General features: G+C 53.5%; 1 protein-coding gene across 5 annotated transcripts in view; it reads left to right on the plus strand.

Moving 5' to 3' along the window:
• POLN (DNA polymerase nu) overlaps positions 1-17,991 on the plus strand; it is a 123,306-nt gene extending 105,315 nt beyond the window's left edge. For 3 of the 5 annotated variants that reach the window (XM_074320283.2, XM_088793261.1, XM_088793257.1), the window contains 5 exons: positions 7,510-7,620; positions 10,187-10,265; positions 14,581-14,648; positions 16,157-16,218; positions 17,430-17,991. In XM_074320283.2, coding sequence (XP_074176384.2) covers positions 7,510-7,620; positions 10,187-10,265; positions 14,581-14,648; positions 16,157-16,218; positions 17,430-17,615 — 506 coding nt within the window. In that variant the 3' untranslated portion in view covers positions 17,616-17,991. The remainder of the gene's footprint in view (positions 1-7,509; positions 7,621-10,186; positions 10,266-14,580; positions 14,649-16,156; positions 16,219-17,429) is intronic. The other 2 variants (XM_088793263.1, XM_088793271.1) reach the window with 2 other exon arrangements.

The raw sequence follows: 17,991 nt of genomic DNA on the forward strand, positions 1-17,991 counted from the left end.
GGGCATTCCGTGTCCAGACGTGACATGTGCAGGTCTTTGACCCAGGAAGTGTAGTCTGGGCAGACACTGTAAGGAAAGCCTCAGATGATCACTAAACTCTTCCACAAACATGTGTGCCAGCACTGTGTTGATGCCAGGGACATGGGCTCCTGGCTGTCCTGGAGCTGCAGTCCAGGGGCGCAGATAACCCATGAGTAAGCAGGTACAAAGATGGGACCTGGAGATTTCCGGAAAAATGGCGGCGTGAGGTGAGCCTCTGTAAAGCTCCCCTGGAATTTACAAAGAATCGAACAACAAAAACTCCACAAAGGACTCCCTGCACAGCAGACAGGCAAGATGAAGAGGCCCACTACCGACTGAAATCACCTACAGGTGGGAGATTCGTGCAAGCAGGGGGAGGAGGAAAGGGAGAAGTGCGCGGAGACGGAGCCCCGCGGGCGCAGGACGCAGACCTGGTCAGTGCGCCGAGCTCGCTGCTTCCCGAAACTACCGCAGCTGCGAGTGAGGGAAGAACTCGGACTGCTAGGGCTCCGCCAGGGCTCCACAGGGCTGAGGGGACAGCATATAACACGGCTGAACCCAACGCTCACGGCAGAGACCTCGGAGAAAAGACTGAGGGAAAAAGGCTGAAAACGGTGGTTTAAGCCCGCACTGCTGAGCAGAGAACGGAGCCTTAGGCACTGAGACTAGCCGCCCCCTCCCTCCCCTCCCAGAGCTCGCCCCGCCCCCACCTGCCTGGTGCTAGAAGCGAAACAGTGGCAGTGTCAGATCAAAACAACAGAAAATTTGCTGTTTTGAGAACTGTGGACCGCAGACACAAATACACAGCCCAACTAGTTCCAGCAAAGGGGAGAGCTGTGGAAGCAGGACCGGCTGTGGTGGTGGTCGCCGCCATTGCTCTGGGCCACCTCTCACAACTCACCCCGCCCCTGACCCCACCTATCTGGGCAGATCCCTGCAGGAGTAAACAGAACTGCTGAAACATACGGGCTCTGAATCAGGAGCTGGAAGAGCTTTGGAACATCAAAAGCTCTCCGCATACCCACCGGGACACTGCGCCCTGTGACCTAGACGAACTATTAACAGAGGAGAAGCCCGTCTCACAGGGAATCCCCCCATTGTGTGAGAAGCTGGAATAGTGCAGAGAAAACATAGCACTACCGTGTGGGAGAAGAAAAATAAGCTGCAGTTGGATAAAAAATAAAACATTCTACCAACAAGTACTGGAAAACAAAAGAAAGACCTCTTCCTATCAACCTGTTGCAGAAGTCACTCCTGTAGATGTCTAGGAAGAGAAATAGTAAACCAGTAATCGCCATGAATAACCAAGGCAACAAGATAGCTCAGAAAGAAAGTGAAAGATCTCCAGAGAAGGCACTTAAAGATACAGAAATATGTGACTTAAATGACAGAGAATTCAAGATTGCAGTTCTGAAAAAACTCAACGAGATACAAGAAAACACAGATAGGCAGTTAAAGGAACTCAGAAACTCAATCAAAGAACAGCATGAGCATTTTACGAAAGAGATTGAAATTTTAAAAAAGAACCAAATAGAATTTCTGGAGATTAAGAACTCAGTAGAAGAAATTAAGAATGAAATAACCAGCTTAGGTAGTAGAGTTGACCAGATGGAGGAAAGAATCAGTGACATCGAAGATAGAAACCTGGAAATGACACAGAGAGAAGAAGAAAGAGACTTGAGACTTAAAAGAAATGAAAGAACTCTACAAGAACTTTCTGACTCCATCAGAAAGAGCAATATAAGAATAATGCGCATACCAGAAGGAGAAGAAAGAGAGAAGGGAACAGAGAATATATTCAAACAAATTGTCGATGAGAACTTCCCAAATTTGTGGACAGAACTGGACCCTTGAATCCAAGAAGCAAATAGAACACCTGGTTACCTCAATCCCAACAGGCCTTCTCCAAGGCACATTGTATTGAAGCTGTCTAAAATCAACGACAAAGAAAGAATCCTCAAGGCAACCAGGGAAAAGAAGATGGTATCTTACAAAGGAAAGCCCATTAGATTATCATCAGATTTTTCAGCAGAAACTCTACAAGCCAGGAGGGAGTGGAACCAAATATTCAAACTATTGAAAGAGAGAAATCATGAGCCAAGAATAATATATCCAGCAAAGATATCCTTTAGATATGAAGGAGGAATAAAGACCTTTCCAGACATACAGAAGCTGAGGGAATTTTCTAATACACGACCTGCACTACAAGAAATACTAAAGGAGGCTATTCGATCACCATCAACAGGGACAATTTGTGGCAACCAAAACTCAAAAAGGGGGAGAGTAAAGGCCTGAACCGGAATATGGGAATGGAGAAAGTAAGCGTGCTGAAGAAAATGGAATACTCTAAATATCAAACTTTCTTTTACATAAACTTAAGGGTAACCACTCAAAAAAAAATCCAGAACTGAAATATATACTGAAATAAAAGAAGAAACAGAGGGAAACATCATAGAATACCACCACACAGAAATAATAGACAACAACAAAAAGGCAAAGAAACAATGGAGACATAGCCTTACCAGAAAACTAAAGATAGAATGACAGGAAATCCTCACATATCAATAATCACCCTAAATGTAAATGGACTGAACTCACCGATAAAAAGGCACAGAGTAGCAGATTGGATCAAAAAACTAAACCCAATCATATGCTGTCTCCAAGAGACACATCTCAGCTACAAGGACAAGCATAGACTCAAAGTGAAAGGGTGGAAATTGACACTCCAAGCAAATGGTACCCAGAGAAAATCAGGTGTAGCCATAATGATATCAGATGAAACAGACTTCAAGGTGAAAAAGATAACAAGAGACAAAGATGGACATTTCATAATGGTGAAGGGGACTGTACAACAAGAAGACATAACAGTCATCAATATTTATGCCCCCAATCAGGGAGCACCGAAATACACCAAGCAACTACTAACAGAACTAAAGGGAGAAATTGACCAAAACACAATTATACTAGGGGACTTAAATACATCATTGACAGCTATGGATAGATCATCCAAACAGAAAATAAATAACGAAATAGTAGCCCTAAATGACACATTAGATGAAATGGACATAATTGACATTTATAGAGCACTTCATCCTAAAACATCAGACTATACATTCTTTTCTAGTGTACATGGAACATTCTCAAGGATAGACCATATATTGGGACATAAAATCAGTCTCAACAAATTTAAGAAGATTGAAATCATACCATGCATATTCTCTGATCACAAGGCTTTGAAATTGGATATCAACTGTAAAAAGAAAGCGGGGAAAAAACACAAATACATGGAGATTAAACAACATACTTTTAAAGAAGGACTGGGTCAAAGAAGAAATTAAAGGAGAGATCAAAAGCTACATAGAAACAAATGACAATGAAAATACATCCTACCAAAATTTTTGGGATGCAGCGAAAGCAGTTTTAAGAGGGAAATTTATCTCATTACAGGCCTATCTCAAGAAACAAGAAAACTCCCAAATAAATAACCTCATGTTACACCTTAAAGAACTAGAAAAAGAAGAACAAGCAAAACCCAAGGTCAGCAGAAGAAAGGAAATAACAAAAATTAGAGCAGAACTAAATGAAATAGAGAACAAAAAGACAATAGAAAAAATTAATGTGACAAAGAGCTGGTTCTTTGAAAAGATTAACAAAATTGACAACCCCTTGGCTAGACTTACTAAGATAAAAAGAGAGAAGACACTGATTAACAAAATCAGAAACGTAAAAGGGGAAGTTATCACGGACACCACAGAAATACAAAGGATCATCCAAGAATACTATGAAGGACTATATGCCACCAAATTCAACAACCTAGAAGAAATGGACAAGTTCTTAGAAACATATAGCCTTCCAAGGCTGAACCATGAAGAACTGGAAAATCTAAACAGACCGATCACCAGTAACGAAATTGAATCAGTCATCCAAAACCTTCCCAAAAGCAAAAGTCCGGGACCAGATGGCTTCACTAGTGAATTCTACCAAACCTTCAAAGAGGATCTAATACCAATCCTGCACAAACTCTTCCAAAAAATTGAAGAAGAGACAGTACTCCCTAACTCATTTTATGAGGCCAACATTACCCTGATACCAAAACCTGGTAAGGACAGCACAAAAAAAGAAAACTACAGACCAATATCTCTGATGAATACCGATGCAAAAATCCTAAATAAAATTCTAGCAAATCGAATACAACAATGCATTAAAAAGATTATTCATCACGACCAAGTGGGGTTCATCCCCGGGGCACAAGGATGGTTCAACATACGCAAATCCATCAATGTGATACATCACATAAACAAAATAAAGGACAAAAATCATATGATTCTATCAATTGATGCAGAAAAAGCATTTGACAAGATACAACATCCATTTATGATTAAAACACTTAATAAAATGGGTATAGAAGGAAAATACCTTAACATAATAAAGGCCATATATGACAAGCCCTCTGCTAATCTCATAATTAATGGAGAAAAACTGAAGCACTTTGCTCTACGTTCAGGAACACGACAGGGATGTCCCCTATCACCTCTGCTTTTCAACATAGTGTTGGAAGTCCTTGCCAGAGCAATCAGGCAAGAGAAAGAAATAAAAGGCATCCAAATTGGGAATGAAGAAGTTAAATTGTCACTCTTTGCAGATGGCATGATGCTATATATAGAAAACCCTAAAGACTCCACCAAAAAGCTATTAGAAACAATCAACGAATACAGTAAAGTTGCTGGCTACAAAATCAACGTACAAAAGTCCATTGCATTCCTATATACTAACAATGAAATCTCAGAAAAAGAAATACAAAAAACAATTCCTTTTGCAATTGCAGCAAAAAGAATAAAATACCTAGGAATAAACTTAACCAAGGATGTGAAAGACCTATATGCTGAAAACTATAAGACATTTTTGAAAGAAATTGAAGAAGACACAAAGAAATGGAAAGACATTCCGTGCTCATGGATTGGAAGAATCAACATAGTTAAAATGGCCATATTACCCAAAGCAATATACAGATTCAATGCAATCCCCATCAAAATCCCAATGGCATATTTTAAAGAAATAGAACAAAAAATCATCAGATTTGTTTGGAACCACAAAAGACCCCGAATAGCCAAAGCAATCTTAAGAAAAAAGAACAATAATGGAGGTATCACACTTCCTGACTTTGGCTTGTACTACAGGGCTACAATAATCAAAACAGCATGGTATTGGCAGAAAAACAGACACATAGACCAACAGAATAGAATTGAGAACCCAGAAATAAAACCACATAAATATGGACAGATAATTTTTGACAAAGAAGCTAAAAACATACAATGGAGCAAAGACAGCCTCTTCAATAAATGGTGCTGGGAGAATTGGATAGCCACGTGCAAAAGAATGAAACTGGACTGCTATTTGTCACCATGTACCAAAGTTAATTCAAAATGGGTCAAAGACTTAAGCATAAGACCTGACACAATAAACTGCATAGAAGAAAACATAGGTACTAAACTTATGGACCTTGGGTTCAAAGAGCATTTTATGAACTTGACTCCAAAGGCAATGGAAGTAAAAGCTAAAATAAACGAATGGGACTACATGAAACTTAAAAGCTTCTGCACAGCAAAAGAAACCATTGACAAAATAAAGAGGCCACCAACTGAATGGGAGAAGATTTTTGCAAACAGTGCCTCCGATAAGGGGCTAGTATCCAGAATATACAAGGAACTCATGCAACTCAACAACAAAAAAACAAACAACCCAATTGAAAAATGGGCAGAGGACTTGAAGAGACATTTCTCCAAAGAGGACATACAAATGGCAAATAGACATATGAAAAAATGCTCAACATCACTAATCATCAGAGAAATGCAAATAAAAACCACAATGAGATACCACCTCACCCCAGTCAGAATGGCTATCATCAACAAGACAAATAATAACAAGTGTTGGAGAGGCTGTGGAGAAAAAGGAACCCTCATACACTGTTGGTGGGAATGCAGACTGGTGCAGCCGTTATGGAAGGCAGTGTGGAGGTTCCTCAAAGAATTACGAATAGAATTGCCATATGACCCAGCAATCCCTCTCCTGGGTATCTACCCAAAAAATCTGAAAACATTTAGAGATAAAGACACGTGTGCTCCAATGTTCATTGCAGCTTTGTTTACGGTGGCCAAGACATGGAAACAACCAAAATGTCCTTCGATAGATGAATGGATGAAGAAGTTGTGGTATATATACACAATGGAATACTATTCGGCGGTAAGAAAAGATGATATAGGAACATTTGTGACAACATGGATGGATCTTGAGAGAGTAATGCTGAGCGAAACAAGTCAGACAGAAAAAGCAGAGAACCATGTGATTTCACTGATATGTGGTATATAAACCAAAAACAACAAAAGAACAAGACAAACAAATGAGAAACAGAAATTCATAGACACAGACAATAGTTTAGTGATTGCCAGAGGGTGTGGGGGGTGGGGGGTGGGAGACGAGGGTAAGGGGGATCGAATATATGGTGATGGAAGAACTGACTCTGGGTGATGAACACACAATGGGATTTATAGATAATGTAATACAGAATTGTACACCTGAAATCTATGTAATTTTACTAACAATTGTCATCCCAATAAATTTAATAAAATAAAAATTTTTTTAAAAAAAAGGGACCTGGGTGTGAAAGAAACAAAGAGGGCTCCCAGGCCCCAAGCAGTGGCTGAGGCCCCTGGAGAATGGGGAGGCGGAGCCTAAGCCAACCTGAAGGGCCAGGAAGAGCCAGAGGTGGTGCCCGGGGTGGGCAGGTGGAGGAGGGGTGGACCCAGACCCCACATGGCGCTCCACAAGCTCAGGAAGAACCTGGGCTTCGTTTCCCAGCAACAAACAGTGGGAAAAGATATTGGGAGGGGAGGCTGAGGTCACAGCCAGCCCCTGGGGGAGCCTAGAGGTGATGGACACTAGCTCAGTAACTAGAGGTGGGATGGAGGGATACCTGTAGGTACGATGCCAGGGAGGCCATGTCAGCAGCGCGGGAGCCAGGCGTGGAGGGTGCGGTGACACATACGCCCCATTGCAACACAGCCAACCTGCCCAGGCAGAGGGGCCTCTCCCAACGCTGACATTGCTGGGAGGCCCCTCTGAGGTGACATGTTCACGGGCTTACATCCTCCACAGAAATGGCAAAAGCAAAGGATTTTAACTGCAGTCAACCGAGACCGCTGCATCTTCCGCTCCAGCCCCTCCACCAAGTTCCTTCCCACGCCAGGGGCATTGGAGTGGCTTCACCATTTCTGAAATTCAGTGAAGGAAAGGAATGCAAAATGTGCTACTGACCAAACAAAGTCCCCCACAGCAGAGCCCACTGGGCTGCGACAGACCAGCAGCGCTCAGGCCTGCAGCGGGAGGGGCCCACTGGTGCCGCGCCCGAATCTGAAGGAAGCTGTGCCCACCAGGGCACCACACTGCCTGCGTACGTGTGCTTCTCACCTGCTGTTCCTTCCTGTGACCCAGGCTATGTGGCGTCCATCATGGGCAGAAGGAGACCGCTGCCAGGGATCCGTGCGTCGGACCCACAGCTCCGGGCACAGGCAGAGCGGCAGGCGGTGAACTTCGTGGTGCAAGGTACAAGCTTCTCAGCTGCTGGGTCCTTTGCTTCTCGGGTTTTCAGTGGCTGCAGGGCCAGGTGACACCTACCAGATTATCCTGACGATATTTCCTGGTCCCATCCTCCCTGGCAGTTACTGCAGTAGCGCCTGAAGGTGGCAGGTGCTCGGTATGTGGTCTTTATAATTATGACGTTTCCCCAGAGACAGGGCTTGAGCAGTGCTGTCCCGTATCTGCAAAGGGGGGCTGAGGTCCTGGGAGTTTATGTGGCCTGCAGCTTGTCCCTTGACTCTTGGCCTCTGTGGGGTCTCTGTGGTCCCCTCACAGCTGGCAGGTATGAGTTCAAGTAAGGCATCCAACCCAGGGGGTCCCTGTGCATGCAGCCTCTGGCACCCTGAGCCCCCAGCACCCTGAGCCCCCAGCATCCACAGCTCCCGGCACCCTGAGCCCCCAGCATCCACAGCTCCCAGCACCCTGAGCCTCCAGCACCCCCAGCCCCCGACACCCCCGAGCTGCCAGCACCCTGAGCCCCCAGCACCCTGAGCCCCCAGCACCCTGAGCCCCCAGCATCCACAGCTCCCGGCACCCCCGAGCTGCCAGCACCCTGAGCCCCCAGCATCCACAGCTCCCGGCACCCCCGAGCTGCCAGCACCCTGAGCCCCCAGCACCCTGAGCCCCCAGCACCCTGAGCCCCCAGCATCCACAGCTCCCGGCACCCTGAGCCCCCAGCATCCACAGCTCCCGGCACCCCCGAGCTCCCAGCACCCTGAGCCTCCAGCACCCCCAGCCCCCGACACCCCCAGCTTCCAGCACCCATAGCCCTCAAACCACAGCCCACATTCTCAGCCCCAAGCCCCATAGCCCCCAGCACTCCCAGAAGGAGATGGGCTAGAGGTGACACCACAATGTTTGCCTCTAGTTATGAAAACTCCTTAATCATCTTCAGCCACAGCACACAAATAGCTCAGGTCTCTGCATGGAGGTGAGGTGAGTGAGAGAAAGCTATAATCATGGGCTCCACACACCGTGTGCTATGTCCTGATAAGGCCTCGGGGCAGCCTGGGAGTCAGGTGTCATCCCCATCTGTGCTTCCATAGTTCACAAGTGGAACAGCAAGGCCCCAGGGCCCAGAGAGAAAGCCTGGCGATAGGATTCCAGCCCCAGCGTGCTGCTGCCCCAGCCTGTCCCTGGGGGCTGCTCTGCAGCAAGAAGGTGGTCAGGACCCCAGCAGACATGGAGCGGGAGGCTTGGAGGAATGGGGCCAGTGCCAGCAGCACAGTTCTGCCTCCCTGGGGAAGGACACATCACCGACAAGACCAGACATGGCTCCCCCACCTCCCTGGGTCTCCCCTTTACCCACACTCTGTTCTCTGTTCAGCCCAGCTCCCGCCTCCTTTTCTCCAGCGCTGTGCACTTGTCCTAACGTGGCAACATCCTGACATCCCACCCCCAGCGGAGGGTTCCCATGGCCCTGAGCCCCCACAGCTAGCAAGTCAGCCCCAGAAACCAGACTTCCACTCCCGGCATTCCTGCCACATTCCCCTCCCCGGGAAAAGCAAGTCAGTATTGTGGGGGCATTGCCTTGGGGCCACGAATGGCAGCCCAAACTTGAGTCTGTTTTCCATGATCAGACTGGTCACTAAGACACCCACTATGCACTGGCCCTGGGACAGGCTTGTGCCGTGCTCTGGCCAGCGCCTTGCGAGGTGCCTGACTGTTGGATGAATAAGTGTGCGACTGTCCCTGTGACTTATCCCCACCAACCCTGGGAGGCTGTAGGACAGCCCCATTCTGTACACTGGGAAGCTGAGGCTCAACAAGATTGAAAGACCACACCACTGGAGGGTGGTGGGAGCTGGGTGGGGCCACGTCCACGTCCAGCCACTCTTGTTAGCTGGGGCGAGGCACAGAATTCTGGATTCCGTACCCTATGTACACACCCCAAATGTGGGCAAGACCTGTGAATATGCTGAGCTATCACCCCATGATTAGGCCATGTTACATGGAAGATCGGGTTTGCAGATCTAAGGCAGGTCCCTAATCAGTTGACTTTGAGCTAATCAAAAGGGGGACATGCTGGGTGGGCCTGGCCTAATTAGGTGGGCCCTTAAGAGAAGGATTAGGGGTCTGAGTGGGAGATGCCCTCCTGCTGGCCATGAAAGAACAAACTGAGAGCTGAGGCGCAGGCCCACGGCCCCGACTGCAACCCAGGGCCGCCTCCAGGAGCCACACGGCCCACAGCTGGAGGCCAGCAGGAAAATGGGAACCCCAGTCATTTTCCCAGCAAGCTGAGATCACTTGGTAGTGGGTCTTTCCTGGTCGAGCTTCCAGATGAGGACACGCTGGGTCATGTCGCGTGCTGACCTCAGCCTGAGACCTTGCAAAGGACCCAGCATTCGTGTTGGGCTGCTGACATGCAGGAGCCATGAGATGGCCGGCCTGGGTTGTACAAGCTGCTGGGCATGGGTCGTATGTTACATAGCGTAGAAAACTTAAGATAGCCGGCCTGGTGAGGCCGTGCCGGCAGCCCTGCTGGGGCCTGGGCCTCACATGTTCGTGTAGCAGAACCTTCTGTGCCCCACAGGCTCGGCCGCCGACCTCTGTAAGATGGCCATGGTCCACATCTTTGCTGCAGTGGCCACTTCTGCCACCCTGACGGCCAGGTCAGTGACTGAGTGCCAGCCTCCCCAGGCCCACCCAGCATGCGCCGGCCTCTCCAAGGGCTTGGGTGGGAAGCCCGCTGCTCTCTGGCTAGCTTCAGCCATGGGCTGGGTCGCGATTCAGACAAGATCACCACCCCCAGCAAAGGGCCCCCCTGAGCCTGAGCTCCCAGCACTCCTGGGAGGGCCTTTCCTCCCACCCTGGGCTGGGCTGGGCCAGGCACCAACGGGCCTGCTGATGGCAGTGTGTGGTGACAACGCCGTCCACTCGGGGCGCCGTGCGGTCTCTCGGGGTTCACTCCATGCAGAAATGTGTCTCCCCAGGCCCCTCCTCTCGTGCATGTCTGACCCCTTCAGGCACAGCAGCTGCTCACCCTGGAGGTGGGTGGACCCCTAACCCCTCAGACAGGACATGGGGCTCCCAGCTGCCCCCACACCTACCCTGTCACTGCCACCCACCCCAGTCAGTGTGCCAGGCACCCAGTTCCTGCTGCTGCTGTCCCTGTCCCCAGAGCCAGTGTTCAGACACACCTTGAAGGTGGGGGCTCCACCGCAACTGCCCCCAGCCACAGCTCCATCCATTCTGTCTCCCTGAGTGTCCAGGCAGCTGACGACAAGGACCCGTCCCCCAGCCTGTGCTAGCCCATAACCACGCATCCCGGCTCCGAGTCCTGGCCGTGGTGCTCACCTAAGTCCCCAGAGACGTGAGCGTGTCAGCCCCCAGAAGATCTGCCTCCCACCCTCCTTGGTCCCCACGTACACTGCCTGAGGGGGCCCGCCTCCCAGTGGGTCAGCATGCCCACCGCTAGGTGGGCAGCTCCTGGTGGGTAGACAATAGCTTCCCTGGATGATGGGATGTGAAGGGGCCCAGCAGCCCCACCCCCAGGGGCGTCCTGCCCACTCCCCCAAATCCCTCTGGGACAGCATGTCACTAGCACAAAGCCCTCCTGCCCCTGGGGCCTCCGTGTTCCATCTGAGCTTACAGCTTTCCCGTGGCTTCTGATACCATTTTACGTTTGAAGGCATGATGTTTTCCTTATCTGAGACCTTTCATCTCTCTTTAAAAAGCCATCTTCTATATTTCTTCAAATATTTCCTGCTGTTCGTTTTGACTTTTGAGTCTGTTCCTTCGGCAGTGTCAGCATGTCTGTACAGAAAGAAGTGTGTCCTGGGCACAGCACCCCCAGGATGATGGCGTGGCATCCTTGTCCAGGAGAGGGGAGGAGAGGGTCCCCAAGCCCCACTGAACCACTGTGGGCCACCCCCTTTGCATTCTCTGGTCCACGGTTCATCTTCCACCCTGGGGGAAAGCAGCCTGGGCCGGCGGCCATACCTGTGCCATCATCACAGGGCTGGGGGCACGAGGGGGGTGTGATGCCTGAGGCCCCCGCAGGCTGGCAGCTCCCCAGTCACCCTGCTGGTATGTGTGCTGGTCTCTGATCTCTGCAGGGACTTGGGGAGGCGAGAGGCAAGGGCAGAAAGTCCAGGACTTCCCTCTCACGGAGTCTCTCCTGCCCGGCCCGGCAGGCTGCCCTGTGCACCCAGGCTGTGCCAGGCTCCTGACTGCTTCCCGAATTGCTTCCATGGTTTCTGTGGCGTAGCTGGGTCAGGTTCAAGCAGCCCATCCAGCTCACCACCTTGACAGAGTGTTCAGCACCTGTGACGTTGTATGTCTAGAAAAGTCTGGTCCATTTTCGTGATTTGTGGGTAGATAAAGGAAATCGGTTGGTATATGAGGATTTGGGGTCCTGAGGGGAGTATGAACAGTTCTTACCGGGAACTTCACAGCCCAGCTGGTCATCTTTCTATCATCAGCCATTTATTTTCTTTAGGAAATGCTTTCAGAACAAAATGCATTCCGTTTTTGGGGTGTGGAGCACGGCAGCATTTCATCCTCTGTGTTTCCTAAACCCCACTGGCCCTTTCCAGAGCAGTAGAAAGACTGTGGGTCGTTGTAGAGGGACAGACACGGGCTACGTGTGAGCTCAGCCTGCCTGAAGCAGCATGAGTGAAACGTGTGTCTGGGAAGCCCATGGTCATGCAAGGGATGCACCCCTAGAGCCACGTCCAGTCGCCCCAGGTTCCCCACGGGCTGGAGCCTCAGGACCTGGGCCCTGCCATCGCCTGGAGAGCTCACTGGTCTTGGACTCGGTTGTCAGTATTGGCGGGTCTGCCCACGTGGACCTCTGTGCAAAGGCCGTTCTAGACGTCAGAACATGGTGGAGCTGGACAGATTCTTGGGAGACTGTTGGCTCCGACACCTGCATGAAGAGAGGGGAAGCAGGTTCATCGTGCATCCACGAAGAGCTGGACCAGCCACGCTTCCCGCCTTGAGCTGCAGCCTTCCCCTGCCCTGTGCCTCGGGAGGGCCCAGGGTCCCCACCTGACCCCCACCTTGGCAGCCTCAGAAGATACTTACTTGTTCCTTTGCCCTTGAGCCCGGGGGCAGCAGGGCTCTTGGGGGAGACAGTCAGCTGCTCGCTGTCTGGGTGGCCTCGGGCTACCTCCCAGTGGAGCAGCACCCAGGGCACCTGGGGCCAGGGCTTGCCCAGTGCAGGGTATTTGTTCTCTTGGCCTCAGAAAGGGGCAGAAGACATGCCCAGAGCCCTGGGGAGACAGCAGGACCAGCCAAGCCGTGGGCGGGGGGCAACCTGGAAGCACTGCGAGGGTGGCAAGACCCGGACTTTTCTGGACGAAAGGGCGGTGGGCAGAGAGGCAGCAGCTCTGGCCTCTCCTGAGGGTGGACAGCACGCAGCCAGAGGGACTGCAGGGCCCCACGTAGGGGCTGAGGCGTGGCTGTTCCAGAAGATCCCATCCCAGGTCGCAGGGCAGGACATGTGGGAAGTCTCCGCCCCCGAAACAGGGGTCTGACTCCTGCTTCGGATCTGTGCCTACTTCTTTCCTGTGTTCCTGTGTCCCGATTCACAGTTAGAATACGGTGACATCGCAGGCAGCTGTGCGCGTGATGTGGAAGTGACTAACGACTCAGACCTATTCTGAGGCTGCTGCCACACCAGCCGCTCAGAATTTCACAGTGTCATTTCAAGAAGTGTGAAAACTGTTGCTGCTAGATCTGGAAAGTGACGAGTACCTGTTCTGAGGCTTCTGCCCGCGTGAAGACCAAGTCCCGTGGGAGCCGAGGACCCACCAGAGGCCTCGAAGTTAGTTTAAGAAGGCAGTGCCAATGCTGCCAGCCTGGTGTGACTCCTGCAGGGGCAGAGCCGACAGCCCGTGGCCGAGGCTGCCTGTAAAACCCTGCCCAGGGGGGTGTTCTCCCGCCACTAGTGACACACGCCCAGTGCCGCAGCTCACACTCCAGGAGGCGGGCTGTCCTCCCAGGGAACCACACTGGGACTTGGGTTCAGAGGTTCAGGTCAGCAGGACCAACGTCCCTCTCGCCCCCGGGCCCTTTGCCTCTTGCTGCCATGATGGGAGAGGCTGCTCCAGCCATCACAACAGCGTGGCTCCCAGGCAAGTCAGCTCCCCACAGAGCCTTCCTGGGAGCTGGGGGGTGCTCACCTCAGGGCCAGCCCTCGGAGACAGAGCCTGGGAAATGGTGTCGCTGGGAACACACCCCTCCCAGCCACAAAGAAGAGGAAGAACGGACGGACAGGGGCTGACCCCTGCACATCTCTGCCACAAGCTCCCTCACATCTTCTCCTGGGAGGCCAGCACAGTGCCCCCCTGCGCTCAGGGTTTCAGCAGCTGCCCCTCCACGGGCCGGTCCCTCCCTTACAACCCCCCATCTCCCTTTTTCTCCCTGCTGGGGCTGTCGGGGAGGGGGGCACAGAGCCAGGCGGCCCCAGTGCAGGGACTCACCTGGTGGAGGGGACTAGAATGGCTGCTCAGCCTGTCCATCACCCTTTCCCTAAGCTAGTATTCAAAAGGGGGGTGCGCCCAGCTTCCCCAGGGTTACCCGCATTCCAGATTCATCTGCACCTCATAGTAAGCCCCACAGCCAGTGGTCAAGGCCCCGATACCCCCTCGTAGCAGTCCAGGGGGCTCTTCTGCTTGGACTTTCAGCCCACCGCTCCCTTGTCAGGTTCCCGGGCGCTCCCCTCACTCCGGACGCTCTGCCTCCGCTCACAGTCACTTCTAACGTTTGCTGCCTCCTCCCTGGGCTGTCCTGCTGACAGTGGGGTGACCCTAGGCAGCAGGTCCCGGGCTGGGTCCTCCAACTCCCGGCTGAGCCCCATGCCCTCCGTCACCCTGTGCCAGACCTGGAGGCTGCACCAGCCCCTTCCAAGGCACCCTGCATGCCCCAGCTGACCCCCCCCCCCCCAATCCTGACTGCCTTCCCTGGCCACATGTCTTCCAGGTTGGTCGCCCAAATTCATGACGAGCTGCTGTTTGAAGTGGAAGATTCTCAGGTCCCCGAGTTTGCAGGTAAGCCCGGAGGAAACTGGTTTTTTTGACCTCATGGACAGCTAAGCATCTGAGCATCTGCCTGTGGGGTTCACAGGCCCCTTCCCATCCTACAGGGAGACTGTGTTACCTGAAACTCCTTTGGAGGTAATGGCCTCAAAAGCGTACGGTAGCGTCCATAACCATTTGATGGGTATGACGTGTGCTCAGCTGTCGGTTAAAAAAGAAAAGGTTCAAACCGGTAGGGAGCCCTTGTGTGAACAGTCTAGTTCCCCTTGTTCTGGGGGCAAGTCTGGGACACCAGAGGCAGTGAGGAGAGACTCCTAGTGGCTCCCTGTGGGGTGCAGGTCCCTGGTGCTGTGCTGGGACAGCCGGACAGTTCACCAGGGGTTGAGCGGGCCTGTGGCCGCCTCTAAAAAGGTGAGTGTCCACAACGTGCCTGCAGCGCCTCCGGAACAAACACCAGGCTGACGGCGCCGAGCTCCCAGCACCAGGGCCCCTGCCCTCACAGCCATGGACGGAGGCTGGAGAGTGTGGGGTGACCCCCAATGGAGAGCACTGGGCTGAGGGCCAGCCCAGCTGACAGCCACTGCCCCTCTGCACAACGGTTACTAGGGGTCATTCAGTCACATTGTTCCACTGGCACTAAGGAAGGGACACTGAGGAGGACCTAGCGTCTGCACACCCAGTGTAACCCCGGCAGGGCAAGGGGCACCAAGAAGCACCTGGACACCTTGCAGCTCCCCGGGGAATCCAGGCCCCTCTGCAGGGCCCCACAGGTGTACAGCAGGGCCAGAGGGGCTGGGCCCATGCCGTCCGTCCCCCGCCCCTGCACCGCCGTGCCCTCTACCCGGCACCCCAGGGCAGAGGAAGGAAACGAGGTCCCAGAGCTCGGGCACAGCCCTCGGGTAGCTGCTGGCCCACTGCGGTACCCCAGCGACCAGTTCCCCGGGAGTCTGCCAGTTAACCCCAGGGGCACAGAGGACAGAGCAAGAGGCAGCAAGGCGACTGTTCCTTGGGTACTTCTGTCCCAATCTTTGTACTGAAACGTCAGGTAACAGTACGATGGAAGGAATACTCGTTCATTAAAGGGCAAGCCAACCCAGGAACCCTGAACCGGCTGACCCCTCCCCAACCTGGCTGTTGCTTTCCCAGGGCCTGGGCACAACTGCCCCACAGTGACCAAAGACCCAGGGAGGGCCAGCCTGGACCTTCACGGGGAATTGGGTGGGGGGCTGCCACTCTCCCCCCCCCCACCCTGTGCCTGCCCCCTCCCAATGCCTGTATGCACTCGTGCGCCCACGCCCTGAGCAGTGGGGTGGCCAGCAGCTGAGATACTTGTGAGAGGCCCTCCTCCCTCGGGACGGGATACTGCTGGGCAGTTGAAGGGCCTTCGTGCCAGTGGTGTGGAAGGTGGCCAGTGGGGCCAGAACCAGCCACGGAGCACTGGGGGGGGGGGGGAACTGGCCTTCTCATGGCCCCAACTCTGCCAGGGCTGAAGCTGCCCCTCCATCTTTCCTTTGTACTAGCTCTTGTCAGAGGCACCATGGAGTCCTTACAGCATGTGCGGGCACTGGAGCTACAGTTGCAGGTGAGGGGGAAGGGCGGGGACTGGGCCTCACACTCCCTGCCGCCATCAGGCCTCCCCTGCTGCCAGGTGAGAGAGGAGAGTCCAGCTCCCTGAGGACAAGAGAGCCAGGAGGGAGGGCGTGGCCCAGCCCTGGCCCCAGCACCTGAGCCCCCTGATGGCTGCCCTCCCCCACCTGTCCTTCTAGGAGCCAAGTTACCCTGGCTGACAAGGTGTGGTCGTTCTGCCTGGTGAGAAGCCACAGTGTGTCCCCTGGGGCTTTGGGCAGGGGCCAGGTGTCCTTGAGGAGTGGAGGAGTGTCAGCAGCCCTCCATCCAAGGCCACGCCCACCCCTCAGGTGCAGCCCAGGGCCTGCTGAGCCTGGTACCAGCCCCTCCTGGTTGCTTACCTGGGGGCTTCCCCAAGGGGCAGGGAGGCGGAGGAGGGAGTACCTGAAGCCTGTGCACATCGCCCCCTGGGCAGGACAGACATTCCTACCACTGGCCCTCACTTTGGGGCACCTGGGACCCCCCACTGGGAAGGGCTGCAGGAAAGGCTGCCAACTTCCTCCTCAGGCTCTGCCCTCCCCCCTCACTCTTCTCTCCCTCGGGTTGTGGACACCTGTGCCCCAGGGGCCCTACTGGCACAGCCCTACGTTCACTTCTCCCCTGCAGCTCCCATCCCCTTGCCCTACAGGCGCCCTGCAGGCCCAGAATTTCTGTTCTGGGGTGTCCATGCTCGTGGCTGCGGCAGGCAGGCATGGAGGGGCCTCACTTTCCTGGGAGCCCAGGAGCCCCATCCCCTACTAGTCCTACAGGTGGCAGGGGGCTTTGGCTGCCCCCCCCCCAGGGTTTTCCAGGACAAGCTGGCACCTCTCAGGACTGCTGGTCCCCCAGGGAGCAGGCCCGAGGTGGCGAGCACAGCTAGGGCAGCTTGCCAGGCCCTGCTCCTGCAGGCATGCTCACTGGCAGCGAGGCCCTGGCAGGTCAGGTGGGGGTTCAGCCAAGGTCAAGGTAGTGTGACTGGGGGGTGAATGTGCTGGGAGCCTGTGTGCCTGCCCCTGCGAGTGTGCGTGAGTGTGCATCTGGGGCACTGCTGCAATGCTTGTGTCTGAGTGTGTCTTTGGGCACATGGCCGCCTGTGTGCCCTGGGCCCTACCCATCTGCACATGGGCCTGGGAGGTGCCCGGAAGGGCTGGCCCAGGCCTGGTGCTCACTTGTGACTGCTGCCCACAGGTGCCCCTGAAGGTGAGTCTGAGTGCTGGCCGCTCGTGGGGACACCTGGTGCCACTGCAGGAGGCCCTGGGCCCTCAGCCGCGTCCACGCCCTGCTGAGTCTCCAAGCAACCGCCCAGCCACCGCTGGGCCTCTCGTCAGCACCGGCCCCCCGCACGCGCATTTTTCGCCTTCATTTTGTCTGTAGCCCCAGGCAACAAGCGGGAGGACAGAACTGGTTTCTACCAGCCCATTGTGTGGCCTCCCCAAGGTCAGGTCTGGAGTTTTGTACTGTGGCTACAGCAGGACATGGCCAGGACCAAGTCCCCACTCTGGGTCACCCCTAGGAGTAAACGCCGTATACAAAGCTGTCCTCGTCCCATCTGAGCAAATTCTACCTGTGGGTGGGTAACACCATGCCCACCCACAGCCCTGAGCCACTTGACCAGAACCAGGGCTGAGCGCCCCAAACAGGCTGTCAGGGCCCCACGGTCTCTCCACAAGCCTCAGGCAGGCCAGTGACCAGGCCCTGGGAACAGGATGGCGCCCCCCAGCCCCGAGTGTACTCTGAAAGCAGTTTTTAC

This window comes from Rhinolophus sinicus, chromosome 1 (assembly GCF_057876585.1).
Source record: "Rhinolophus sinicus isolate RSI-liver-muscle chromosome 1, RSI-T2T, whole genome shotgun sequence".
NCBI lineage: Eukaryota > Metazoa > Chordata > Mammalia > Chiroptera > Rhinolophidae > Rhinolophus > Rhinolophus sinicus.